Genomic DNA, 24,209 nt, shown 5'->3' on the forward strand with positions numbered 1-24,209 from the left:
CACTATACACGAATGGCAGTGGTACCTCAGATTCCTTCACATTTCTCTCTCTCCTCTCTCCCTCTCTCTCTCCCCCGATTTCTCTTTTTCCCCTTTCTCTTCTCTTTCATTAACGCCCATTCTGCTTTCAGCAACAGCAGCCCAATTGTAGACCGTGAGCAAGAAGGCGATTTTCCTGCGGCTAAAGTTGAGGTAGTGATCTGCTGTCACCAACCATTTCTCAACAGCAAAATCGACACCTGGGACTGGGGTAGTGAGGAAATAGCAGTGGGGATGTATGGATTTGCAGCAACCAAAAGCGTTGCAGTCCAGGCGACGGCCACCAAATCTAAATTCTCCACAATTTCATTTTCCCTTCAGAAGTAAATTCTTCTAGCTGCGATGCTTTATCACTATCTCCTTTAGCTGTATCTAAGGAGTAAGGACCAAGGAGATGAAGTTCTTTACCTAGAACCCCATATCTTAGTTGTTTTTATATCTTCTTATTTCTACTGTTTCTTATGTATACCACAACTGAAGTTACTCCGGCGGGTTCTGCACGTTCACAGGCTATACAAAATAACTAGGATTAACATTAGGCGTTTAACAAAAAATACACGAGGACTAAAATGTGACAAAAATTCAAATAAATTATCAGATTTGATTATTGAAATTTTACAATTATGAAGCAACGATAAAATGGAAGTTCACAAATTCCAGTGTGTAATCACCCGCCTAGTCTACGTCATTCAGACTTCCAAGCTCTAGCCAAAACTAACATAGTGGGAATAAAGACAAAAGAATAATTGAACACTTCTCCAGGAAATTGAAAGCAGACAGATCTTAAGCAACTGGGGGCCGGAGAACATGATCTTGTGAGGTATCAACTGCAGCGGGTGGCATGAAATTGCCACATGTCAACCCCTGGGTAGCCAATGAACGGCATCAGCTTGTTGCCAGCAGCTTGGCCTTGGGCAGTAAATGCAGCTGGGATAGTCGTAGGGTGAGGCAGAAAACTTGGTGGAGCACTCAGAGTTTTGACTTGCTGTTCCAGCTTCTCTTTCTCTGTCTTGTCTTCAGCCTCTGTTTCTCGTCAGATTAGGGGTGGTTATGAGCCGAATTCTTCACGAGCTATTCGAGTTCGGCTCGTGAAAAGCTCGACTTGACTCGATTTCAACCGAGTTTCGAGCCGAGCTTGAGCCTAATAGAACTCGGCTTGTGAGTTCGCGAGCCAAGTTCGAATATATATATATAAAATAAAAATATTATAATTCTTAATTTTTTTAAATATCAAATAAAAAATATTTTATATATATATTTTTTTATTTTTATAAAACATTTTTTCTCAAATCGAATTCGAACCAAACCAAGTTCGAACTTACCAGTTTTTTACTCGAGCCTCATACTATTCAGCTCGAATCCACCCCTACTCGTCACGAAATTCATTCTTCTCAGCCTACCAAATTAAAAAGCAACAATGTGTAACAAAAAACAAAGATGTAGTATAATGTCACCCAGTATATTGGAAATATCAGGCTATCAGCAAATTTAAATTCACCAAACCAAATAAGGCTTAGGAGCCAACAGTCAGATTGCAAATTTGGAAAGTATTGGGTGCTAAACAAAACACATCCTTAATGTAATGACAAGAGGTATTAAAATAGCAAATTGAACCCCAGGCTTACCTTCAGCTCTTTGATCTTCTCCAGTAGGCTCTCATTTGATTCCTTTAGCTTTTAGGCTTCACTTCGCAACTGAGTAACCATTCGAACAACATCACTCAATATAGCAGCCTTGTCCATCTTGGGTGGCCTTCCAGGTTCCAAGATGGTGATGACAGCAGATCACGGTCCTGGAATTAGCCTTCCACCCCAGGCGTCGACTTTTCTGCTGAGAAATGATTGGTGACAACAGATCACTTCCCCAGCTTCAGTCGCAGGAGAATTGTCTTTTTGCTCACGATCCTGGTGGAATTGGGCTGTTGTTGTTGAAAGAAACCTGGGCATTAATGAAAGAGAAGAGAAAGGGGAAGAAGAGAGGAAAGCGGGAAGAAGAAAGGGGAGGAGAGAAAGGGGAAGGGGAAGAAGAGAAATCGGGGAAGAGAGAAACGGAGAGAGAGAAATGTGTAGGAATCTGAGGTAGAAGGGGGATTTCTCTCAATTGTCCTTGTTACAAGGGTAGTATGGGGATTAAAAAATATTGCAATGGCGGATTTCAATGGAAAGCTAACAGAAGGGGGTTTTTGTCTCACGGTGATAGTACAGGGGGGGTCTTTGTCGCAAAATAAAGTACAAGGGGGTTTTTGTCACAAACCCCATAGTACGGGGGGGTCTTTGTAATTTACCCTAAATAATTTCAAAATGACAAAATGATCCTTATGATATTTTTCTAACCATTTTCCCCTTTTCGTTTGAGTGTTAGAAAAAGGAAAGGGGGAAAAGGGTTATGAAACCAAAAACCGATCAACTGTTGAAGCCAAGGTTTTAAAAACTGACCTAGAAATAGAACTGTTCTAGTTACCAATTTCCGGGTCGAATGGTTTGGACGATTTGCTATATTAGGATGAATATTTTTTCATATAAAAGTTTTACATGAGAATGGAGATGAGGTTGGAGTTGTCAGCTGAGAAAGAAAAAAAAAAAAGGAAAGAAGAAAGAAAGGAAGGAGAAAAAGGAAAATAAGAAAATGAGAGAAAGGAAAGGGAGGAAGGAAAGAGGGAAGAAAGAAGGAAGAGGAAGAGGAGAATTTGATGCTCACCAACGGCAATAATGGCAACGACAACAACGAGGCAATGGCAACAAAGGCAGATCTCAGATCTAAGATCTATTTTTCTCCAACTTCTTATTCTTCTTCTTCTTGTCAATCTCCCACATCTGCTTTGCTTATCTTGACATACACCACCGTGATTAGAGGCCTAACTCAAAGGAGACTGTTTATTGTCCATAGCCAGAATGCAAACGCAAATAATGTTATTGGACATCACGCATTATGAATTTCTGAAGTAATTTTCTGAGGGCTACATGCTTATCTATATTATTATAAATCAGATATTTTCTGCCTTAATTTTGATGTAGGTTATAAAAGTTAAATGGGTAAATTATAAAGACCCACCCCCTACTATAGGATCAATGATAAATGCCTTCCTGTACTTTATTTGTAACAAAGATTCTCTAAACTTTTACGTTGCTACAAAGACCCCCGGTCATCTGATTTTTTTTTTTTTTGGTAAATCAGTAAGTCATAGAAGATACTAAATTACCAAAATGCCCCTCTTTATAATTCAAGAGGCGTGAAATGAAATTTTCAAAATGAAAAAATGAATAAATCCATTTCCCCTTTTTGTCTATTTCTCGCCCATTTTCTTATTTTCTTCTTAACCCTTACACGAACATATCGTTGGAGAACCATTTGACGAGAACCCTACATTGTTCTTCACCGAAAGTTATTGTCACAAATTCACAATCAGCTGTCTGCTAAGCTAAGCGATACCAAAAAATCACCCACATCTTTTATATTGTTGCCAAAGAAAAATGTAATTGTGTCACCATCACCAGAGAAAAACCTATGTACAAGTATGCCAAATGAGAAATTTTTCCAAAGTCAACCAACAGAACACTAATAGAGGGGGAGGGGGTCTTTTTTGCAATGTCAAGGGAGTCTTTGTTGCAAAAAAAAGTACAAGGAATATTTATCACTGACTCCATAGTATAAGGGGGACCGGATCTAGTAGGCACAACATAAGTAAGCATTTGATAAGTATTTTGACAAGTGTCAAAAGTGGGTTTTAATCTTTTTCAAGGATGGGGTGAGGGCATTTTAAGGGACAGGTGTAAAAAAAAAAAATCAAGTGCTTATTGAACATGCTTACAACCTTGTGTCTACTAGTAGGGGTGAGCATAATTCGGTTAAAACCGAATAACTAAACCAAAAATTTTGGTTTCGGTTTTTTCGATTCGATTTTTTCGGTTTTTGGTTAAATCGGTTCGGTTATTTCGGTTTTTTGTTATTTTGGTTTTTGAAATTAGAATTTTGGTTAACCAAATTAACCAAACTTTTTATTATTATATATAATATGTAATATGTAATATAATATATAATATATAATATATTTATATTTATATATTAATATATAATATACTGAAATTTGATTTCATAATATATATAATAAAGTATATATTATTAAAATTCGGTTTTAACCAAAATAACCAAAAACTGAACCGAAAATTTTGGCTTTGGTTATTTCGGTTTCAGTTCGATTTTTATTTTTTTAGTTAGGTTTTTAAAATTTTGGTTTATTCAGTTCGGTTTCTAACCGAATAAACCGAATGCTCACCCCTATCTACTAGATTGGAACTGAGTACAAGGAGGTCTTTATTATTTACCTAAGTTAAATTTGATAGTGTATTATTAACTAATAATTTTACTTGTACACGTACTCATATACATAGCACGTGACCTCACACTAAGTTAGACCAAGTATGTGTTTGGTTCCGTGAACATTTATAGATGGGGTGTTTCTCAGATAAAAGTTCAATCGAAAAACGTTACTTTAAACACTTCTTGTTTTTGTTGTTTGGTTGGAAGTTTCAAGTAATACCCCATAGGCCCATAAAGCTATCTTCCACCTCAGTTTACAATGCTCTAGGTAACATTTCATTTCAATAAACGTTGGAGGGTTGGGAAAAGCCAAAATTTGAAGTTTCCCCCAACACTTCATGCACATAAATTCAAACATTTCTGTTTTTTAATGTTTATTTTGATAAATGATTAAAACCAAATAATGGTTTCATACACAACAAACACCAATGCTTAAGTGGTGCTGATGTGGCAGTATTTTTCCAATAAACACCCACATAACGAGATTAAATCAACCCCCTCACAAGACTGCCCCCCACAACGTCCCACAGCACATCACTACTGTATATTGGGAACATCTTCCAATAATAATATCAGAAATGATGATATCATCATCGGAAGATATTCCCAATACACAAGGAAGATGTGCTGTAGAACTGTGTGAGAGGCAATCTTGTAGGGGGCTGATTTGAACTCCCACATAACCCAACATAGACTAAATTATCTAAGTAGTTAAACAAGGCTGTGTTTGAAACACTAAATAATTGTTTGAAAGTTGAAATTATACTTGGAAAAGATACAACCACTATAAAATATAAATTGACAAAATAAATGGGAACAGAAGATCCCAATAAATTGCACGTGAAAGGCAACCGCAACCTCCATTATCCGTATAGCCGTGTAAGCACACCACCACAACCAAAGCAATTGGGAGAGACTAATTAAAATTATTTGATCAGAGAATACGAATCCATTCATACGGGTTGCATTACCCCAGGACTGAAAGACTGCTTCCAAGATTTGGCAACTGGTGCAAGGTTATATAAGAAAGAACTGATCAAATTGTCTTTGGGCTTAAAAAATTACTGATCAAAGAGAGAAAAGGATTATTTAATTTTATACATTTTTGAAGTAAATGGTGTGCACATTTGATTGATGAATTTGTAGGGGATATCGACCGTAGCAGAATGGAGAGAGAGAGAGGATGGGAGTTGGGAGCAGGGAAGAAGTATTGTTGGGACAAGATAGATTTGAGGAGAAAAACTGAAGGGGTTACTTGGCATAGACTCGCAGCCTAATGAAGGACTTGAGGGTGCCTAAGGTTCTCAACCAGTCAACTTTATAAAGTAGGAATCCCGGCTGAATTGTATTAGGTAAGGTTCAAATTATCGATATGTATTGGCCTGTATCGTATTGGAAGCTTCCCAATACATCTTTATAGAGGTTGTATAGGAGTTTTGATGGGATCACGGGGTGGATAGACCTTAAACCGGCCCCTCTGAATTGGATTTGAAAAAAACTAAAAAAAATTACTGATACGCCTCTATCAACATATCAGGCATATCAATATTTTGAACCTTGCTAGAGTACTCCAACCAAAATTACAGTATGATATTTTTAAAATCAGGAAATTTTCGCACTGTACACTGGGTTTTCCCAAAATTTTGACATCCCCTAAGCCCCTGCTAGTCGAGAAAGGTTTAGCTGAGCACAATGGGTGTTCAGCAGGCTGTGGAACTAATTATAAGGTTCCACGCCAGCAATAAAATGCATAGACTGTGGAATCAATTATAAGGTTTGTCTTCACAAAATCCATCCTCACAGCCTTTGCAACTGTTTATTGGGAGAAAATCTAAGTAGGTGTTTGGCATCGGTGTTGGGAACACCACACCATTTTCTCATAAAAATGGTGTTGGGCATGTGTGAGTTGTAAGTTTTTGTTTGAAAGTGGTGCTGTTACATAGGCTGTGGAATCAATTATAAGGTTTGTCTTCACAAAATCCATCCTCACAGCCTTTGCAACTTTTTATTGGGAGATATTCTAAGTAGGTGTTTGGCATCGGTGTTGGGAACACCACACCATTTTCTCATAAAAATGGTGTTGGGCATGTGTGAGTTGTAAGTTTTTGTTTGAAAGTGGTGCTGTTACATAGACTGTGGAATCAATTATAAGGTTTGTCTTCACAAAATTCATCCTCACAGCCTTTGCAACTTTTTATTGGGAGATATTCTAAGTAGGTGTTTGGCATCAGTGTTGGGAACACCACACCATTTTCTCATAAAAGTGGTGTTGGGCATGTGTGAGTTGTAAGTTTTTGTTTGAAAGCGGTGCTGTTACATAGGCTGTTTTCTGGGAAAACAACACTGATTTTATTTGGTACCAGTGCTGTAGAACTGTTTTCATCATTGGTCATATTATCTAACATCCAAGATGATGCCACATCATTGCACCATTGGCAGCAACAAACTGTTTTCTATAAAAACATCAAATTTGGCATTGCTTCAGACCACACTTTTCCGATTTTCAAGGCGTGGTCTGAAGTAACATTTTTTTATGGAAAAACAATATCAAATAAGAGGTCATTTTCTAAAGCATCGTTTTTTCTGATGTAGCACCTACATCGGCGCAAAAAACAGCACCGATGCCAAACACCCACTAAATACCTGCAAAGGCTGTGAGGACAATGCCAATGCAACATCCAAATACCGGTTAATCACCTTCTAATATTCAAAAGCATAGACAACATTGCTATAAGCCCCTCAAAATTTCACTTCACGACCAAAAGGAAATAATTGTCTATCCCCCCCCTCCCCAAATTGGGATGCATGGTTTTAAAAAGCGACCTGGATATGGAACCATTTTGGCCACCAGTTTTTGGGTCGACAGTTTAACCGTTCGGTTCGAACGGATGGCCCGTTCTAACAAAAAAATTAAAAAAATAATTAAAAATAAAAAATGACAAAAACCGTTGAACGGGTAGACAGATCGATGATTCAACTGCCCAGATTAACGGGTCATTAATTGATCCAACAGTTTTTTTGCCAGGGACCAGGTTTGGAGTAAAACAAAACCGGTTGCCTGAACGATTTCCAGGCCGAATGGTCTGACCATCTGGATCAACGATGGTTCAAAAACCATGCTAGGATGACCCCACTCCTATTCCAAACTGTGCATAATAATCACGTATATGAATCAATAATATAAAGAAATAAATAAACCATACTCCCCCTCAGAAATCTAAAATTACAGTCACCTCTTAATCTACTAATAGTCCCTATAAACCACATCCTGACCGTGAATCTTCAGTCAAGATTCAATCCACCCCTAAAATCTTAGCTACACCCTAGGGGTGAACTAAACGGTTAAAACCCTGATATAAAATGGTAAGTAGCTCTGTCTCTGACTGTTAATTATCAGCCAAGTAAAGTCAAAACCAATAAAATAATGAAATAATTTGATATACTTTTCTTTAACAGTTGTTGACATCAAGCAAACAATTGCACGTGACCTAACATTTTCCCCTAATTAATTAATGAAAAAAAATTAATTAATTTGTATTGGTTTGGAAACAAAAGTTACTTTAATAAACAGCTTGGTGGGACGATCTGACCACGAGCTACTCCAAATGCATTCTGACAGGAGGACTGTGCCGGCTTATTCTGGTAAGTGAGATTAATATCTTGTAAGCTGATCTCTTTGCATGGAGATGTTGGACTGCAGTCGAAGTTCAGTGCAACTTGAGTAGCCGATGTTCCCTCAATATCTATGTATGAGACTCCATTTACCTCTACACCAGAGTCCTGCAGACCGTGTGGTTGCAACAAGATTTAGACAATGTGGTGACTCAGGCTTTGTTTGGTTAAACTTCTCTTCTAAATACTCGTTATCTGAAGAATGAATCTTGAGCCAAAAAAAGGAAAAAAAAAATTCTTTTCTGAAATCACTTCTTACTTTTTTGTCATGTTCGCTTTTGGAAATTTATTTATCCAGGTAAGTATTTTTTAAGAAAATTTATCCCGATAAGTGCATTTATATATGTTTTTTTATTTTTCAAGTAAATGAATCAATGACCGTTTTAGCCATAAAAGGTCATTATTAAAAGGGGCAATTTTATCTCATCCAAGTGTTGTCAACTTACCCCTCTACAGGTGGAAAAATTATTTATATTCACCTGGGAGATGGGTATCACTTGCCCGTAGAAAATGAATTTTCCATGAATCCTATATAAATCTGAAAAGAGAACATGGATATCTTGCTTAATGGGAAACAAAATCCCAACCAACTTTCCCCCAACTCAAAATCCAAAAAACGAGGCCTTAAAATGAAATTTGAATCCCCCTCTCAAAAAAAAAAAAAATTACAATGATTTTCTTACATCAAAACTTAAAAAAAAATGATTCTTAAAATCAAAAAATTCATCCAAATTAATTCTTTGAAAGCATGTCAATCACATCCTAAGGTTGTAATTGAAAAAAAACAGGTTGCTGACACAGAAATGAGAAGCACAGTTGATTTTGTTTACCTGGTAAGGACAGTTCTCATTACGTGGGCAGTAGTTTTGATCGATAACAATTGGATTGTTGACGTTTTTCATCAAAACTTTCTTGAACACCACTCCTTTCACATACCCATTACTGGGCCTTCCCCAAGATTTGATCCTTACTCCATTTTGAGTTCCAGTGAAAACCACACTCTGCACTACAACGTTCTCTACACCTTCTTCTTCCAGGTCCTTGGCCAAACTTCCTATGCTGCAACAATATTCACAAACAGTCCATTACAAGAACATGAATGTTTTTGTCTTTTCAGTTGTATGCATGTTTTCAAAATCACCATATCAGCAAAACAAAAATTGAAAATGTTCTTGAACTATATTTTTGCTTTTAGAAGCAAAAACAAATTACTTTTATTTCAAAAAATAAAAGAAACCCATGTTTGTAAATCCATCAAAATGGTTTCTAAAACAAATGTGATCTATGAAGCATGATATCAATCACCAGATGAAAACATGTTATTTAGACCAGAAATACAAGAATATGTAAATTTTCTGTGTTTTGTTTTAGAAACCAATTTTTATTTCAAACAAGATGGTTTAAATTTTTTAGTTGTTTTTTGAAACCGATCACATACAACAAGAGAAAACAATTCATATTGGAGACCAACTCCTAAATCATTACTACTACTACTACTACTACAAGACTAGTGGGGTTCTTAATATTCTAGCCAAATTATCTCTGCAAAATGATGTATACAAGCCTCTGTTCTTCACCTTATCCCATGTCCAGGCCCACAGGCAACACGTTCAATCCACAAGTTCGTCGTTCCCTGGCCGATGGAGATACAGTCATCACCAGTCTTGATACCTGCGTTGAGTATGCTGACATTAATGGAGTTTTGCACATGTATGCCGTCTGTGTGTGGGCTTTGGTCTGGAGCACGAATCCGAACTCCTTGCAACACTACATCCCGGCAAGTGTGGACAAGAATGTGTCCTAGTTTGGAGTTGATCGACGTCAAATTCTGAACTACTATATTTTTCGAACTGTAGATGGCGAGTGACTGCAGACATGAACGAATTCTCTGCATTCATTAGCTCGTTATTAATTAAACACTTGTGCAGTGAAACAGATGGTACAGGCGTAAACTCACCGTCGAACCAGCAGAGCAATTATTGGAGACGCCTTTGCACTTCCAAAAGCTTGAGCCTCTGCCGTCGAGATATCCTCCGATGACAGACAACCCATCGACGACATCGAACATGATCCAGTTTTCAGAAGATGCCATCTCTTGATAATCTGGAGCTACCAGGATTGCATCCATCTGAAGAGTAATCCGAGAATTGTTGCATGGTCCACGGAAAACGACTGGACCAAGGAAGTATTTCTTGGCTGGTAGATAAATGGTTGTTGGCTTTGTGGAGCTGCAAGCAGCAGCCCATGCTGCAAGAAATGCCTCGCTCGCATCTGTCTTCCCATCTGCCTTGGCCCCGAAATCTGCAACGTTGATATCTGCATCAATTGATGTTAATAGCAAGGGAATGAAGAAAACCGATGACATAAGAGAGTTCATGACTCTTGCCATAATCCTAAAGTTTAAACAGCTAAAGACTATTTGGGGGGGTTGGTTTGAGCTGGTTTCAGACTTCAGATTGATGAACAAGCAAGGTTGTTTAGCAGTTTAGGTTGATGAGAATCTATACCCATTTGGGATCCTTTTTAAAAGCAATGGAGATTGATCAGGTAGCCAAAACACAAAGCAATCCATACTGAAGCTGAAGTGGGGTTCAGAGTCACGGCCATGAACTTGATAAAGGGTGGGTAAGCAGTTCTCCCTTTAATTTTGATGGTTAAATCTTGTAGTGTAAGAAACGGATTCAGCAGTTATAGAGGTTAAATTAATATTAGCTATGGTGAACGCCGGGGTCAGAAAAGTGGTTGAAGCTTGAAAGAGTAGTTGAGAAATACAGATTGTTTAGGGCCATATTGCCCCAGTTCTACTCCAATGGAAAGACAAAGCCAATATTCATTCTTCATCGCTTAGGCCCCATTTGGTTCGCCGGAATAGGGGTCGGGAATCGAAATGGGTGATTCCAATTGTTTGGTTTGGTTGGGCGGAATCGGAATACACATTTGAGGGAATGGCCATTCTTTGGCCCCTCCTTTGGAAATGAAATCCTATTCCTGTCGATTTCAGTTCTCATTTCCATTCCCATCTGAAGCAAATAAATTATGGAATGGACCATTCCGATTCTAATTCTAAAAATTTCATTCCAACCCCAATTCCAATTCCAACTGTAAACCAAATAGGCCATTAATGGTTTTTGTAAAAGAAAACATTTAACACTAATCTTACGGCTTAAGTCATGTGCCGTTGAGTCATTGAGTGTAGAAGTAGCAGTTGGTTGCATTTTAGACTTTGGATCGAGTGAATGTTGATTGGGGAGGCGTGAGAGTGCCAATTGGCCGGCCGAAATCCCAATTCCAAAGTTTGTATATGGGAAAATAAGTGCCACGAATCGAAGAAACGACCTGAATTCAAATTGGCCCGAATGCATAGTTTGCTTGAATTAAAAAATAATAATAAAATAAAATAATGATAGTTCTAAATTTGTTGCCTTCGCTGGATTAGTTTATGAAATATAATATAACTTAAGGATAAATGCATTGATTAATGACTAGAACATCACTTGAGACTAGTCTGGTTCAGTGATGTACCCCCTATTTAACTTGATGTTATACGCTTACTAAGGCATATGGGTTGATTCATCTTAGGATCCGTTTGGCTCATAGAAACAGGTCTGAAATTGGAATCAAAATGATCCAACCATTTGGTTGAACAGAATTGGAATCTCATTCTCATTATTGGCAAAATGGCATTCCTCCATTTGACACAATGGTTATTTCTTCAAATGAAATTCCAGTTCAGCTGATTCGGATTCCAAATCCAATTCCCATCTGAACCAAAGAAATAGGAGAAATAGAGTCAATGGACGAGCTCGAATTCTGTGGACCCTCGGATTCACAGGAAGCGTGCACCTGCGAATGACAAATGAGCACACCACCTTATTAAGTTAACAAGAATTTAAAGGAATTGCTCTGACAACCAAGTTGGGAGACCGATGATCAGTGACCGGCAGTAAAATCGTCATCATCTTCTTCTCTTCCTGTCATAGACGGAATGGAAGTGCAGGATATGTAGGTAGAAAAAGAAATATCGGAAAACCATTCACTATGTGCTTTATTAATTATACCTTGAATTTTTGAAATGCGTAAAATAAATTTATTTTAAATGTTTTGATGATTCATACCGGACAACTGAATTCAAAAACCATTCACTACAAATCCCAATTAACGGTCGGACACCCAGTTGAGTTTACAAATCTTTGTTATGCACAATTAAAAAAAAAAATCGTCCAACTGACACTAAATATGAAATGCCCATCTTCTACTTCATTAAATAATTTTCCTCTCAAAACCGAAGTACAAATTTGTGATAGGAATTTCTAGGAAAGGCACTTCAACTGCCTAGTTTTTTTACTGTCTCTTGTTTGGATAATTGTCTTGGGTTCTGCATCCTTATAATGTGATTCCCTTTGATCCTTCAAACGTCAATCTTTGAAGCCTTAAATGATGATAAAAGGGGAAGGATGCAAAGCAATCGGCTTTCTTGGAAAGGGAGAGAGGGTACTTTCTGGCTTTTGGCACCAAGTAAGTTCACATTACTTCAACTATAAAGCAGGCATTCTCCCTTAATAATTAGTTATTTGGCCAGGCAAATAGATGACTGTCTTAATGTCTTTACAGAGAGTGGTTTCACTGATTTAGGTTTTCATTTTTCGGATGGTTGTTAAGATTAAGGTTTTCAAAACCGGATCAGACCGGATGGTTGGATTGGAAAAACCGAAAATGAATCAGTGATTTGTTCTGTTTTACCCCAGAACTGTTATTTTGTCAAAAAAAACGTTAATTTGGTCAACAAACTGCTGATCCAGATGGTTGAATCGTCTAATGGTTTTGATTGTTTTTATTTATTTTTATTTTTTTTGTTAAAATGAACCATCCATTTGATTCAAACGGTCAGACCGTTTGACCCAGGAACCGAACCCCTCACTGGCCTATTATTATTAGTTAATGGCCTCTTAATTGCTGGAACTGATGATGTACTTATTGTCTGATTGTTAGTACTATTTAGCATTTTATGATGAGATATGGGCTTTGTTTTTTAAATTCTCTCATGGACTTGGTTTTCTGCATTTTATATTGTGTACAGAGTTGAAGTTCTTTTTCTATTTGCAAATTTCAATATTTTGTTGTATTTGAAGTTTTTTAAGCCTTCTTTTAAATGAAAAGTAGTATACGTTTCTCTTGGGATAGATTATAACTAATTAGTGTTATTTCATGTTCGTTTTCATTATAACAATACAAAAGCACTTCTTTTGAAAGTCTTTGTGCTTAAGAAGGTTTTAAAAATCGATCTAGAATTGGAACCATTTTGGTTATCAGTTTTTGGATTTATGATTTGTTCATTCAGTTCGAATTTTGAATGGATGGCCCATTTCAATTTAAAAAATAAAAATGGTCAAAACCATTAAACGGGTCAATAGTTTGATCGCCCAAATCAATAAATTGCTAATTAATTCAACAATTTTTTGCCAAAGAATAAGTTTAAGGTATAACGGAATCAATTGCCTGAACGATTCTCGGACCAAATAATCCGACTGTCCAGGTCAATGGCAGTTCAAAAACACTAATGCTTACTGTTTATTTCTCTTTGCACAATATTTGAGAAGGTTCAAATGGTTCATGTATCTTTCGTCGTTTTAGCATGCATAATGAAGGATCTGCAAAGAAAAAAAAAATTGAGGATGCTGTTGTGCGTTGAACATACCATTTGCACTCTGACATGGGAACAAAAATAACCCATATATGATGTTTTTGCACATGGACCTCAGCTCTCAAATAGATTGACTTTGTTTATTTTTTATTACTTAATTTGACTTATAAGTTTTTAATTTCAATCTGATGAGTTCCCATTATTCTTTGTTTTCATTTTCGTTGTTCCAAAATCAAACTATCAAAGTCAAAGAGGCACTGAGCTGGAGTCTACATGCTTTGGAAGTCCATTAGCAAAAAAAAGGGAAAAATCTCTCTTAAATTGTAGTAAATAAGGTTGTCAAAGATTCTCTTATCTCTAAACTTTGAGAATAATTGCATTATATATTTGGGAAGAAAAACATGTTTCTCTGTTTTTAATTTATTTATAGGGCTGAAAATGGATTGGATTTAATCCAATTCAAAATCTAATTCATTTAAGTTAATTTTGACATTCTATTGCCCATAATCGGATCGAGGTCAGATATTGATTATACATGTGTTTGTATCTGCATATATTATTTTTAGTAATAAAATTCTTCAGGAAACAAACAGTTGTTTTGCAATGCTAAGCATTAGTATATACTTTTAAACTTGAACTTTTTTCACTTCTTAATTACAAGAAATTAGTGAGAATAATCCATCCCCAACTTGCCTAGTTCTAGTTATAATCTTACAACTTCTATTAATTGGAGACTTTCACTCAAGAGAATAATGCCTTTTATATATATCAAGGTTTTTAAAACTGACTTGGAGATCGCATCGGCCAGGGGTCCAGTTTCCGAGTCGAACGGTCTAACTGTTTGAACTGAACGATTGGCCTGTTCTGACAAAAAAATAATAAATAAATAAATAATAATTAAAACCGTTGAATGATTTAAATGATTCGAAATGGTTCAATCACCTGTGTCAGCGATTTACTGACCAAATCAATGTTTTTTGCAAATATCTGGTTTTAGGGAAAAACAGAATCAGCCACCTAACTGGTTCCTGGTTTTTCCGGTCTGATTTTGAAAACACGGATATATACTGAAATTTGACAACTTGTGGAGTAATTTGAGTGCACCCCAATTTTCATAAGTGCAGAACACCCCTAATTGTGTAATGGAAAAGCACATGTTCACAGAAAACAAGAGAGAAATAGAAAGTTGAGGGCTCCACACTTGACACAGGGAAATTTATTTTGGGGTTTGGTTTTGATTTTTTTTTTTCATTTTTTCTGGTAGGATTTTGGTTTTGATTTTACTTGAAGGTAAGAATTTCACAAGCTTTTCTTTAAGAGATCCATTCAATGAATTAAACAATTAATATAGAAATCTAGACATTGTTGTGATCATCTACGTCATCCATGTGGGACTCCTCAAATGGATATCCAGCATGTTCAGTGATTTTCCATCTAAATTATAGGCTTAAAAGTAAACCATAAGTCATAGGTCATACCCATAATAATAGGTTGGACTAAGTTGAACATTGATGATGCCTTCTCAAGATTTGTCCTGAAACTTCATCCAAGCACAACCAGAAAAGTTCATCCCCCCTTCCCACCATCACCAAAGAAGAACTGAATGTGTTCTCTTGTTCCGTATATATAGATTACTGCACGTTTATAGTTTGTACTGTTAAACATACATATCCTCCGGTCTCCTCTCTCATTACTCGGATCATAGAAGCCCACATGTACACACAAGTCAACCTCACTGCTATAAAAATGCAGGTGAAGGCCTGAACCAGCTTTTCATTGAAGTGTCTTTATGACAATGTTTTCAACCCCCCGTAGGTTGAATCGTTTGAATCGTCACCTGGCATTGATTTTGGGTCTGGTTTTGTTAAATTTGGGTATTTGGTCAAAAAAATATTTGATCTGTGTGGTTAAACCGTTTATCTGTTTGACCCAATCACAGGGTTGCATAGTAAATGTGCATGCAAATATATTGGGTGATTTTTTTTTTATACTTTGGATAACTTCTTGAGATTTATGCGTTCAAAGGTGTCTTACCCTGTTATTTTCGTCAAAAAATCTTTTTTATGTCTCAAATCACAATTCTTAGATTTTTTATAAATATATATAATACATATATTATATGTAAAATATAATTATTAATTGATAAAATATATTTATACCTATATATACATATACATATATAACTGATAAGGTGCTGAGACCACAGTCGCAGCAGACTCACTATGAACTAACGTTTTATTATACAAGAGGAAAATCTTTACAAAGAGATCTTGGTCATATTAATTGTTGCCTATGGAACCGGAAGACTCGTCAATTCTTCCTTATTTTTAGCCTTTTACATTAATCACAGTTGTCTATATTAGATAAGGGTCTCTATTTTTTTATTTCGATTTTGAAAGGACCAAAGTTGGTCAATAGGATTTTAAGGGTCAGTACTTTCAGTTTTGGGGATTTAAGTTCTATTTGTTTATGTGGGGTCCATGAAAAATTTATTTTCCCTGAGTATACCCATTTTCTAAGTGGGTAAATAAATTTCCCACCTAAAGAGAAAGTTGCCAACACATGGGTAGAACAAAATTGCCCCTTTAATAATGGTTTTTATGGCTAAAATGGTCACCCTTATTTATCTAATAAATAAAAGAACATAGGTAAATGCATGGTTTTCAAATCGTTGTTGACTCAAATAGTCGGACCATTCAGCCTGGGAACCGTCCAGGCAACCGGTTCCATTTCACCCCAAACTCAGTCTTGTGTCAAAAAAAACATTGACTTGGTCAAGACCCGCTGATTCAGGTAGTCAAACCGTCAAGCCGTTTGACCTGGAAAATGGTTTTTGACCTTTTTCATTTTAATTATTTTTTTAAATTATCATGGGTCATCCATTTGATACGGTTGAACCACTGACCTGAAAACCAGTGACTAAAGTAGTTCCAGTTCCAATTCCGAGTCAGATTTTAAACATTGGATAAATACACTTACTCGAATAAGAATTTCTCAAAAAACACTTACCTAAATAAATAACTTCACAAAAACGATCAAAGCCTAAGAGTAAACTATGAAATTTGACTTGAAGATGGAAAATGAATACAAATAAGGAAGTGTCACGACCCCTAAGTATAAGGTCGTTGTCAATATGAAAAATCAACACTTAACTGTGGTTTTAAGGTGTCTGTTTGGCTCACCCATGTGTTGCTTATGTATCGGACTACAATTGAAAGTACAAACCAGGTCCAGGTGCACTATGGCGAGTGCAATAGATCGACTCCATTCCACTGTATCCAGTTGTTACACACGGATAAACCAATTTTTTGAGAATCAGATCGGATTGGCAGGTCCAACTGGTAAAACGGTGAACTTGGTTCACCAAGTCAATTCGGTCATGCTCTAAAAATCGGTGTAAACAAAAGGGTATTATTGTAATTTACAACCGAGTTTGGGGATTTATATGCAGACCCCATCTCTACAACATCCCTGGTTCGGGGCAAAAGAAAAATCTCTTAACCCAACCCGTTTCCATTTATGGTTGGGGAAAACCCACCCCGTTTGAGGCGGATTGGATCGGGGCCCGGTTTGTGGGGGAAATTTCCATCCCTACCATTGATCAAAATACCCATGTTCTTTTTTCAGACTTATGTGGGGTCCATAGAAAATTTATTTCCCTAAGTGATTCCCATCTCATAAGTAGGTAGGTAACTTTCCCACATGAGGGAAAGTTGCCAATACTTGAATGAGACAAAATTATCCCTTTTAATAACGGATTTTTATGGATAAAATGGTCGTTGTCTTATTTATCTGGGAAATAAAAAAAAAAAAAAACATGGGTAAAGGCACTTACCCAAATAAGTGTTTACTAGAAAATACTTACTCGGGTAAGTGCATTTATCTGAGTATATAACTTCCCAAAAAGTGAATGGGCCCTTAGTTCTTTTTCTTCAAAAATAAGTTTTGGGCAACCCCTTTTCAGAAAAAAAAAAATTGTATCAACAACCTGTATGATACTATTCGCTCAATATATGGCATAGAGAATAAAAATGTAAAATTTAAAAAAATGAAAAATTAAAACAAGGATTTTGGAGCAAAAACAAGCCATGTGATGTGGTTCAATTTTCTTAGTTTATAGTAATATATTTGCATTTGAACTTTAGAATTGTATAGTATTCTATTTTTTTTTTTTTGGTATATCGTGTGTTTATGTTTTTCTTTCATTTTCTTTTGATTTCCCTTTAAAATAATTCATGAAAAATATTTAATTTGAAGTCAAAATCAGAAAATGCCGTCAATAGTGGCACGATTATATTAAAAATGCCAAAACACCCTTACCGTATTATCTCCTTTTTTTTAAAAAAAATATATTATGATATCTTTGAAGGACTAAATATCTTGAACTACTTGCTTTGAGGGGTAAAACAAAACAAAATACGAACCACCTTCTCATTGCTTTTATGCAATTGCAATTTCTTCCCCTTTGATAAACCACATCACCCATCTTTGAGTCCCATACCTCGGTTGAGCTGCCAATGTGGAGAATGGCGACATAGCACAAGACTATTAAAGTACTAATCGCGGAGATCAGAAATGGTGCATACCACGGAATCGCACGCCGCTCAAGGTACATTCTTCTTCCACACTCTTGCATTCAAATTCTCTGCATCCCTTGAAGTCTTTAGTTCTTTAGCGTTGCTCAGTTACAACGAATTTGTCTTAACTAGTTCAACCTAGCCAATCTCCTCCTCCTCTTCACTTACTTTAGTATCGGGATGCTTCTCTCTTGGTGATCCACCTTAGGGCCTATAACCCTTTTATGCTCGTAGGTCATCAGATCCAACACAATTTGTCCAAATCTAGGGTTGTTCATGAAAAATAAAAAAACTGAACCGAATTGAGAAAATTGAACCGCAAAATGCAGTTAACTGAATCAATCGCTTCGGTTTCAATTTGGAATTTTTGAAAAATCAAAAGATCGGTTTAGTTTTCAGTTAACCTAAAAAAATCAATGATTAACTGAATTGACTGATATATTTATATGTATATTTTATATATATTATATATAAATATATATTCATTATATAATATATATATATATATTATTTATAATAATTTATTTATAAATATATTATATATATTATATTTTTAAATATTTATAATATATTATATATCATGTATTATTTATAATATAATATTCTACATATATTTATATAATATATTATAAATATAAAAAATCAAAGAACCGAATCAATCAAAAACCGGAACTAATGAGCTAGTTAACCGATGATACTAGTTCAATTTCGATTTGGAGAAATGAAAAAACCGATACTACCGATTCAGTTTGCAAAATATGCCATGGTACCGAACCATGGACACTACTATCCAGCTCATCAGGATATTTATTTCATATTTGTCCACCTCAACTCGAACATCAGTTATCAAAAGGTTAGATTTGATTCAAAAGAAAAAGCAGAGAAACCTGTACAAACACAACCAAAAGGTATGATACCTTAAAAAAATTTTTAACCAATATAATTGTATGTGGTAAACAATCAACTACTAGTCTGATATTCATCCAAATTCACGTGGGGTTCTCATTGGTTAGAGTTTTTTCAGGTACCATACCCTTCCATTCATAATGGTAAAATTGTCTATTAATATAAAGGGTAAAGTACAAAGACCACCCCATGTATTGTGGAGTCAATGACAAATACCTCCCTTGTATTTTCATTTTGCGACAAAGACCTTTCTCGCTATTAAATCAGCCTATGAAATATGTTAAATTACCAAAATGTTCTTTTTGTAAATCAATGGACTTGAAATGAAATTTTGGAAATGACAAAAATGAATAAAATCATTCCCCTTTTTTGTCTATTTTTCACCCATTTTTTATTTTTCTCTTGAACCTTATCCTACACAAACATACTGTCGGATAACCATTTGACAAGAACCCTACGTCACTCTTCATCAAAAGTTGTTGGCACTATCTTGCCACTGCATAATTTTGAAATTATAGCCCACCATGGTCTATTAGTAGTCCGCATCTTGTTTGTAGATTTGACATTAATTTACGGTCAAGATTCATTTTACCTATACGGTGGGAACCAAAAATTTTGTGGTGAACTGAATAGTCATTCTTCCAAAAATAATTTATATTTTTTACGCCATTGTTGGAGAAAAGATATTTTTATGGCCATTGCCCAATAAAAACCTATATAAACATATGCCGCATCAGCTATTTTAACCACATAAGAAACAATGTTTGCAAGAATTATTGGGTTATCAAAGTACAAGTGAAAAAGTAAAATCGTCTAAGCAAATGATAAAACGACTTTTGGTATTTAAAACCTTTAAACAATCAAATGAGAATATTTTCCCAAATTAACCGATAAAACACTAATGGAGAAGGTCTTTCTCAATGCAAAAGTTCAACGGGGATTTATCACAAATGAAAGTATAAGAGTTATTTGTCACTGATTCCATAGTAAAGGGAGGTCTTTCTAATTTATCTAATAAAAACTTTTACATGTATAAAAGATAAAGGGGCCTCATTACTGAAAATAGCGGTGGCAATTGGGTGGATTGGGTTGGTTTTGGTTTGGTATCTAATCCACCAACCCATTAATGACCCAGTTATACAAAATTAAATGGGTTGGGTTCAACCAAAAACTGCCTTGATCCAATCCAAACCGCCCAAACCCATTAATCTTATATTTATGTACTTAAAATAAAACACTAACTCCCATTTAACAAATAAATTGGTCATAGCTTGGTGGTAATAGTAGTTGTTATTTATACTAGGGTTGTTCATAAGAAGGCCCAACCCGACCAAACCAACCAACTCGGACTGACCCAACCCGAGTCGGCCGGGTTTTCATCAGCACGGGTCAGTTTCGGGTTGTGCAAATTCCTAAACCGATGATTTGGGTCGGTTTCGGTTTTCACACAAGAAAACCGAAACCGATCCGAACTAAACCGACTTAGTTCCTAGTTCAAACATGAAGTTCCAAAGCTCATTAGGCCACCTAGTTTTTGAATGGTTGCAAGAAACTTTGGATTAGTGAATAGTGATTAATGAACAACTTTTGTGATTAACTTTTCATTTAAATTTTATCATAGGAGATGGCTGAAATGATGTTCAATTTATAAATGTTTTTAAAATTAGCAAGATTTTATCATAGGGAAGAACTTAGAATCGAAGCCGACCCAAACCGACCGAACCCGACTCAAACCGACCAAGTCGGTTTTGCTTAACACTGGGTCGGTTTCGGTTTCTATGTCAGGTAACCCGACCAGGTCGGGTCGGTTGGAAAAAACACAATAAACCGACCCAACCCGACCCGTGAACAGCCCTAATTTATACAAGTCATGAAAGTTCAAATCATATTACATTTATTTTATTTTTACACAAGTGGCAAAGTCATTTGACTACGTTTGGGTTTTGGGTTTGACCAAACCACTTAGGTCCAAAATGGTCAAACCAACTTAAACTATCTCATTGGATTGTCTTTGAGCTAATCACATAAAGAGTTGTTGAATCGTTTGGATTCAGATCAGTCCGGTTGGACCAGACTAGACAGATTCAGTCAATGGCGGATTGACTCAGACTGGCCCATATCGAGTTGTGCACGGGTTTGGGGCTGAACCGATTGGTCCAAAGTTGGTCAAGGGAAGCAAATCAAGTCGATGCAAATTTGGGTCGGGTGTACGAATACTAGTTGGGCCAATTTGTCCGAACCAAGACCAAAACGATCGGACCAAATTTCGGGTCGGATCAAACTATGCCTGGCTATCTGGATCTGTTTCAGGTTTGAATCGGTCCAAATCTGGATCGGGTTGGATTCGGATTGGGCTAGCCGACCTAAACGAACTTAACAAAGGTGATCAAGTCTCTTCATATTTAGACCGGGTTGAACTGGTCTAGACTCGGGTCGGGTTAATTTAGATTTATGTCAATTTGGGTGAAGTATGTTCATTCAAGACAAAACTAATTTTAATCAATAATTAATAAAAAATTAATGCATTAATTATAAATTATTTCACTCAAATAAAAAAACACTAAAAAATTAATACTTGTATCATTAGTGCTTAATGCAATGGTTAACTGAATGGTGATTTGGGTCAATTTAAATTAATACCTGAAAATATTTCATAATGAAAGTAATATACGTGGTAATGGAAAAGCTGTCTATTAATAAAAGATTTTAAGTAACCTCACACTAACTTGGTTCACACGAAACTCAATGTATAAAGCGAAGGTAAAGTTATCCATTAATAAAAGTTTTGCCCATTAAATATGTTGTTTTTTTTCTTTTTTTTAAGCCCATAGACTATTTTGATTTCATCAAAATTAAGGATAGCATCTCGTCATTAATGAGTTAAATGCCCGTTTGGAAAGACTAGAAATACAAAAAATGATCAATACAATTACAAATGTTTAGTTCAGAAAAATGTAGTCGGTTTAGTTTTATAATGATAATTTTATATTCTTGCCAAATGTTTGGGTTGAGTCAAGACATTTTGGGTTTTTAGGTCAGGTTGAATTTTGAGTTGGGTAGCAAATACTAGACCCTAACTTTAAATGTTTGGGTTTGAGTTGACCCATGGATCAACTTGGGTCAACCTAAAAATAATTAAAATTTTAAAAGCAAAGAAAAAAGACATGGGAAATGTCAAAATTAAAGGAATTAACCTTAAAATTCAAAAAATAAAATAAAATAAATGAAATTTCAACAATTCAAAGAGTAAGGACTAAATAATAAAGATAAAAGAGTGAAAACTTCTAACGATACATAAATAGTCCAAATTAGACCTATCAATTGAGTTAGTAGGCTGACCCATGGCCCAATCCGATCCAACCTAGTTTTTTGGGTCGGTTGATTGGGTCATTCTTGGATATAGGTAGCTACATATTAGATCCTTACCTTGTTTTTCAGGGTCGGGTTTCACGGATTAGGTCAACTTTTTACTAGGTCTAAGTACAATCATGAATTCCAAAACTTGAATCTACTTTTTACATTGAACAACTTGAAATGCAAAAGTTTGCAACCAATTTATTGTCATTATCAATAAACAAAAATATTCTAGCTGTGCTATTTATACACTTAAATGCTATTTATACTCTCCCCAAACCTATCCTAAGGCTGCGTTTGGAAGTAATGTAAAACGCCATTGATGTAAAAGTACATCGATGAGGTTTTACACTGAACCGTAAAAAAGTTATTGTTGAGCCTTAAAAAGCGTTGAGTTTTTACATCAATTTTATCGATGTAGTACTTACATGGATAATTGATATAAAACTTTACTTTTGATGAAATTTTACATCGATTTACGACGTAAAACTCTACTCTATCCAAATGCCAACAAATCTAAACTGGAATGGAGTTTTACATTGATCTTGATTTACACTCCATTTAAATGCCGACAAAATCAAACCAACATAAACTTTTACATTGATAGCATTTTACATCGCTTTTAAACACATCTTTAAGGTTCAGTTTAAAAATAATATAAATACAAATATGTAGAGTGCAAAACTTTATATTTTGCATTATTTTGTATGTATTTACACAATACATATTTACATTTATACTCTTTCCAAACTCAGCCTAGGGAATTGTAAGATAGAAGACCAAATCAAAAACCTATCATTTCATAAGCATATGAACAACCACATTACAACCAACAAGATAAATAAATGAAAACCGTCCAATGAAAGAGCGGCAATCAACAGAGACCACGTTCCATCAAACTTATAGGGTGAGAAGTTATGATTTAGCCATGTTTTTTATTTTTCATAAGCAAATTAGCCAACGTATATAGGTTTGTAGAAAAATAGAATGTGACCAAATATTTAAAATCTCCTGAGTAATCAATTGGAATATTCAACTACTACAACATCATCTTTAAACATTGGTTGAACGAGATTGACATGACTCGTCACCAGTTTCTTTTTTTAAGCACGACCAGTTCAATGGCACTAACAGGTGTATGTTATATGACTGGATCACATGGTTTAAACTCCAGTCACACGTATCTCCTATCTATAAATTCTTCCCACATTCTTATCCACAAGATACAACATGTATGTATTGAGAATATTTTTCAACGTAGGTTCTCCTGTTCACGTTTACTCATAACACACTATCCCCGTGAATTGGTAATATCTCCCCCGGCATAATACTATGTAGGAAGATAAGATATTCTCCATGTGTGACTGCATACTTTATGGGGCAAACATGGATAGAGTTCTCGTGGGCAGGAGATTCAAATTCATATTTTTCTTATCATTTCATTTAAGGAGAAGTACCAATCAGCTCAGATCAGAATTTAGCCCAAAGTACAGGGAGAATGCATACTGACCGTGAATTGATGCCAAATTTACGGGTAGGATATGGTTTAAGGGGGGGGGAGAGGGCTAGTTGGGGGGGTCCGTACTTTTCCTTTCATTTATGAGATATCCCAAGTATAAGGAGAAGTGAGTCGGGATTGGCTCCCCACATAGTGACTACTCCAAGTGTATCTTATCACACTAGAACATTTTTCGTACTTGTCC

The 24,209-nt window shown here is 35.7% G+C and overlaps 1 protein-coding gene and 1 long non-coding RNA gene across 3 annotated transcripts; both read right to left on the minus strand.

Annotated features, from left to right (window-relative positions):
• Positions 1-620: 620 nt before the first annotated feature.
• On the minus strand, positions 621-2,095 carry LOC148790716 (uncharacterized). Of its 2 annotated transcripts, XR_016077802.1 has the most exons (3): positions 1,665-2,095; positions 1,362-1,435; positions 621-1,062 (listed from the first exon to the last, which is right to left on the minus strand). It is a non-coding gene; the product is annotated as an uncharacterized LOC148790716 (long non-coding RNA). The 2 variants fall into 2 exon arrangements; XR_016077801.1 differs by having other exon boundaries at positions 621-1,435.
• A 5,749-nt stretch (positions 2,096-7,844) lies between these two features.
• LOC104598702 (polygalacturonase-like) lies at positions 7,845-10,592 on the minus strand. The gene is made up of 4 exons (XM_010260881.2): positions 9,986-10,592; positions 9,606-9,895; positions 8,859-9,087; positions 7,845-8,136 (listed from the first exon to the last, which is right to left on the minus strand). The coding sequence occupies exons 1-4, from the start codon at positions 10,415-10,417 to the stop codon at positions 7,912-7,914; spliced, it is 1,176 nt and encodes a 391-aa protein (XP_010259183.1). The 5' UTR covers positions 10,418-10,592; the 3' UTR covers positions 7,845-7,911.
• Between the last annotated feature and the right edge of the window lie 13,617 nt (positions 10,593-24,209).

The sequence above is a fragment of the Nelumbo nucifera genome, chromosome 6 (assembly GCF_055504915.1).
Source record: "Nelumbo nucifera cultivar China Antique chromosome 6, China Antique-T2T, whole genome shotgun sequence".
Classification (NCBI taxonomy): domain Eukaryota; kingdom Viridiplantae; phylum Streptophyta; class Magnoliopsida; order Proteales; family Nelumbonaceae; genus Nelumbo; species Nelumbo nucifera.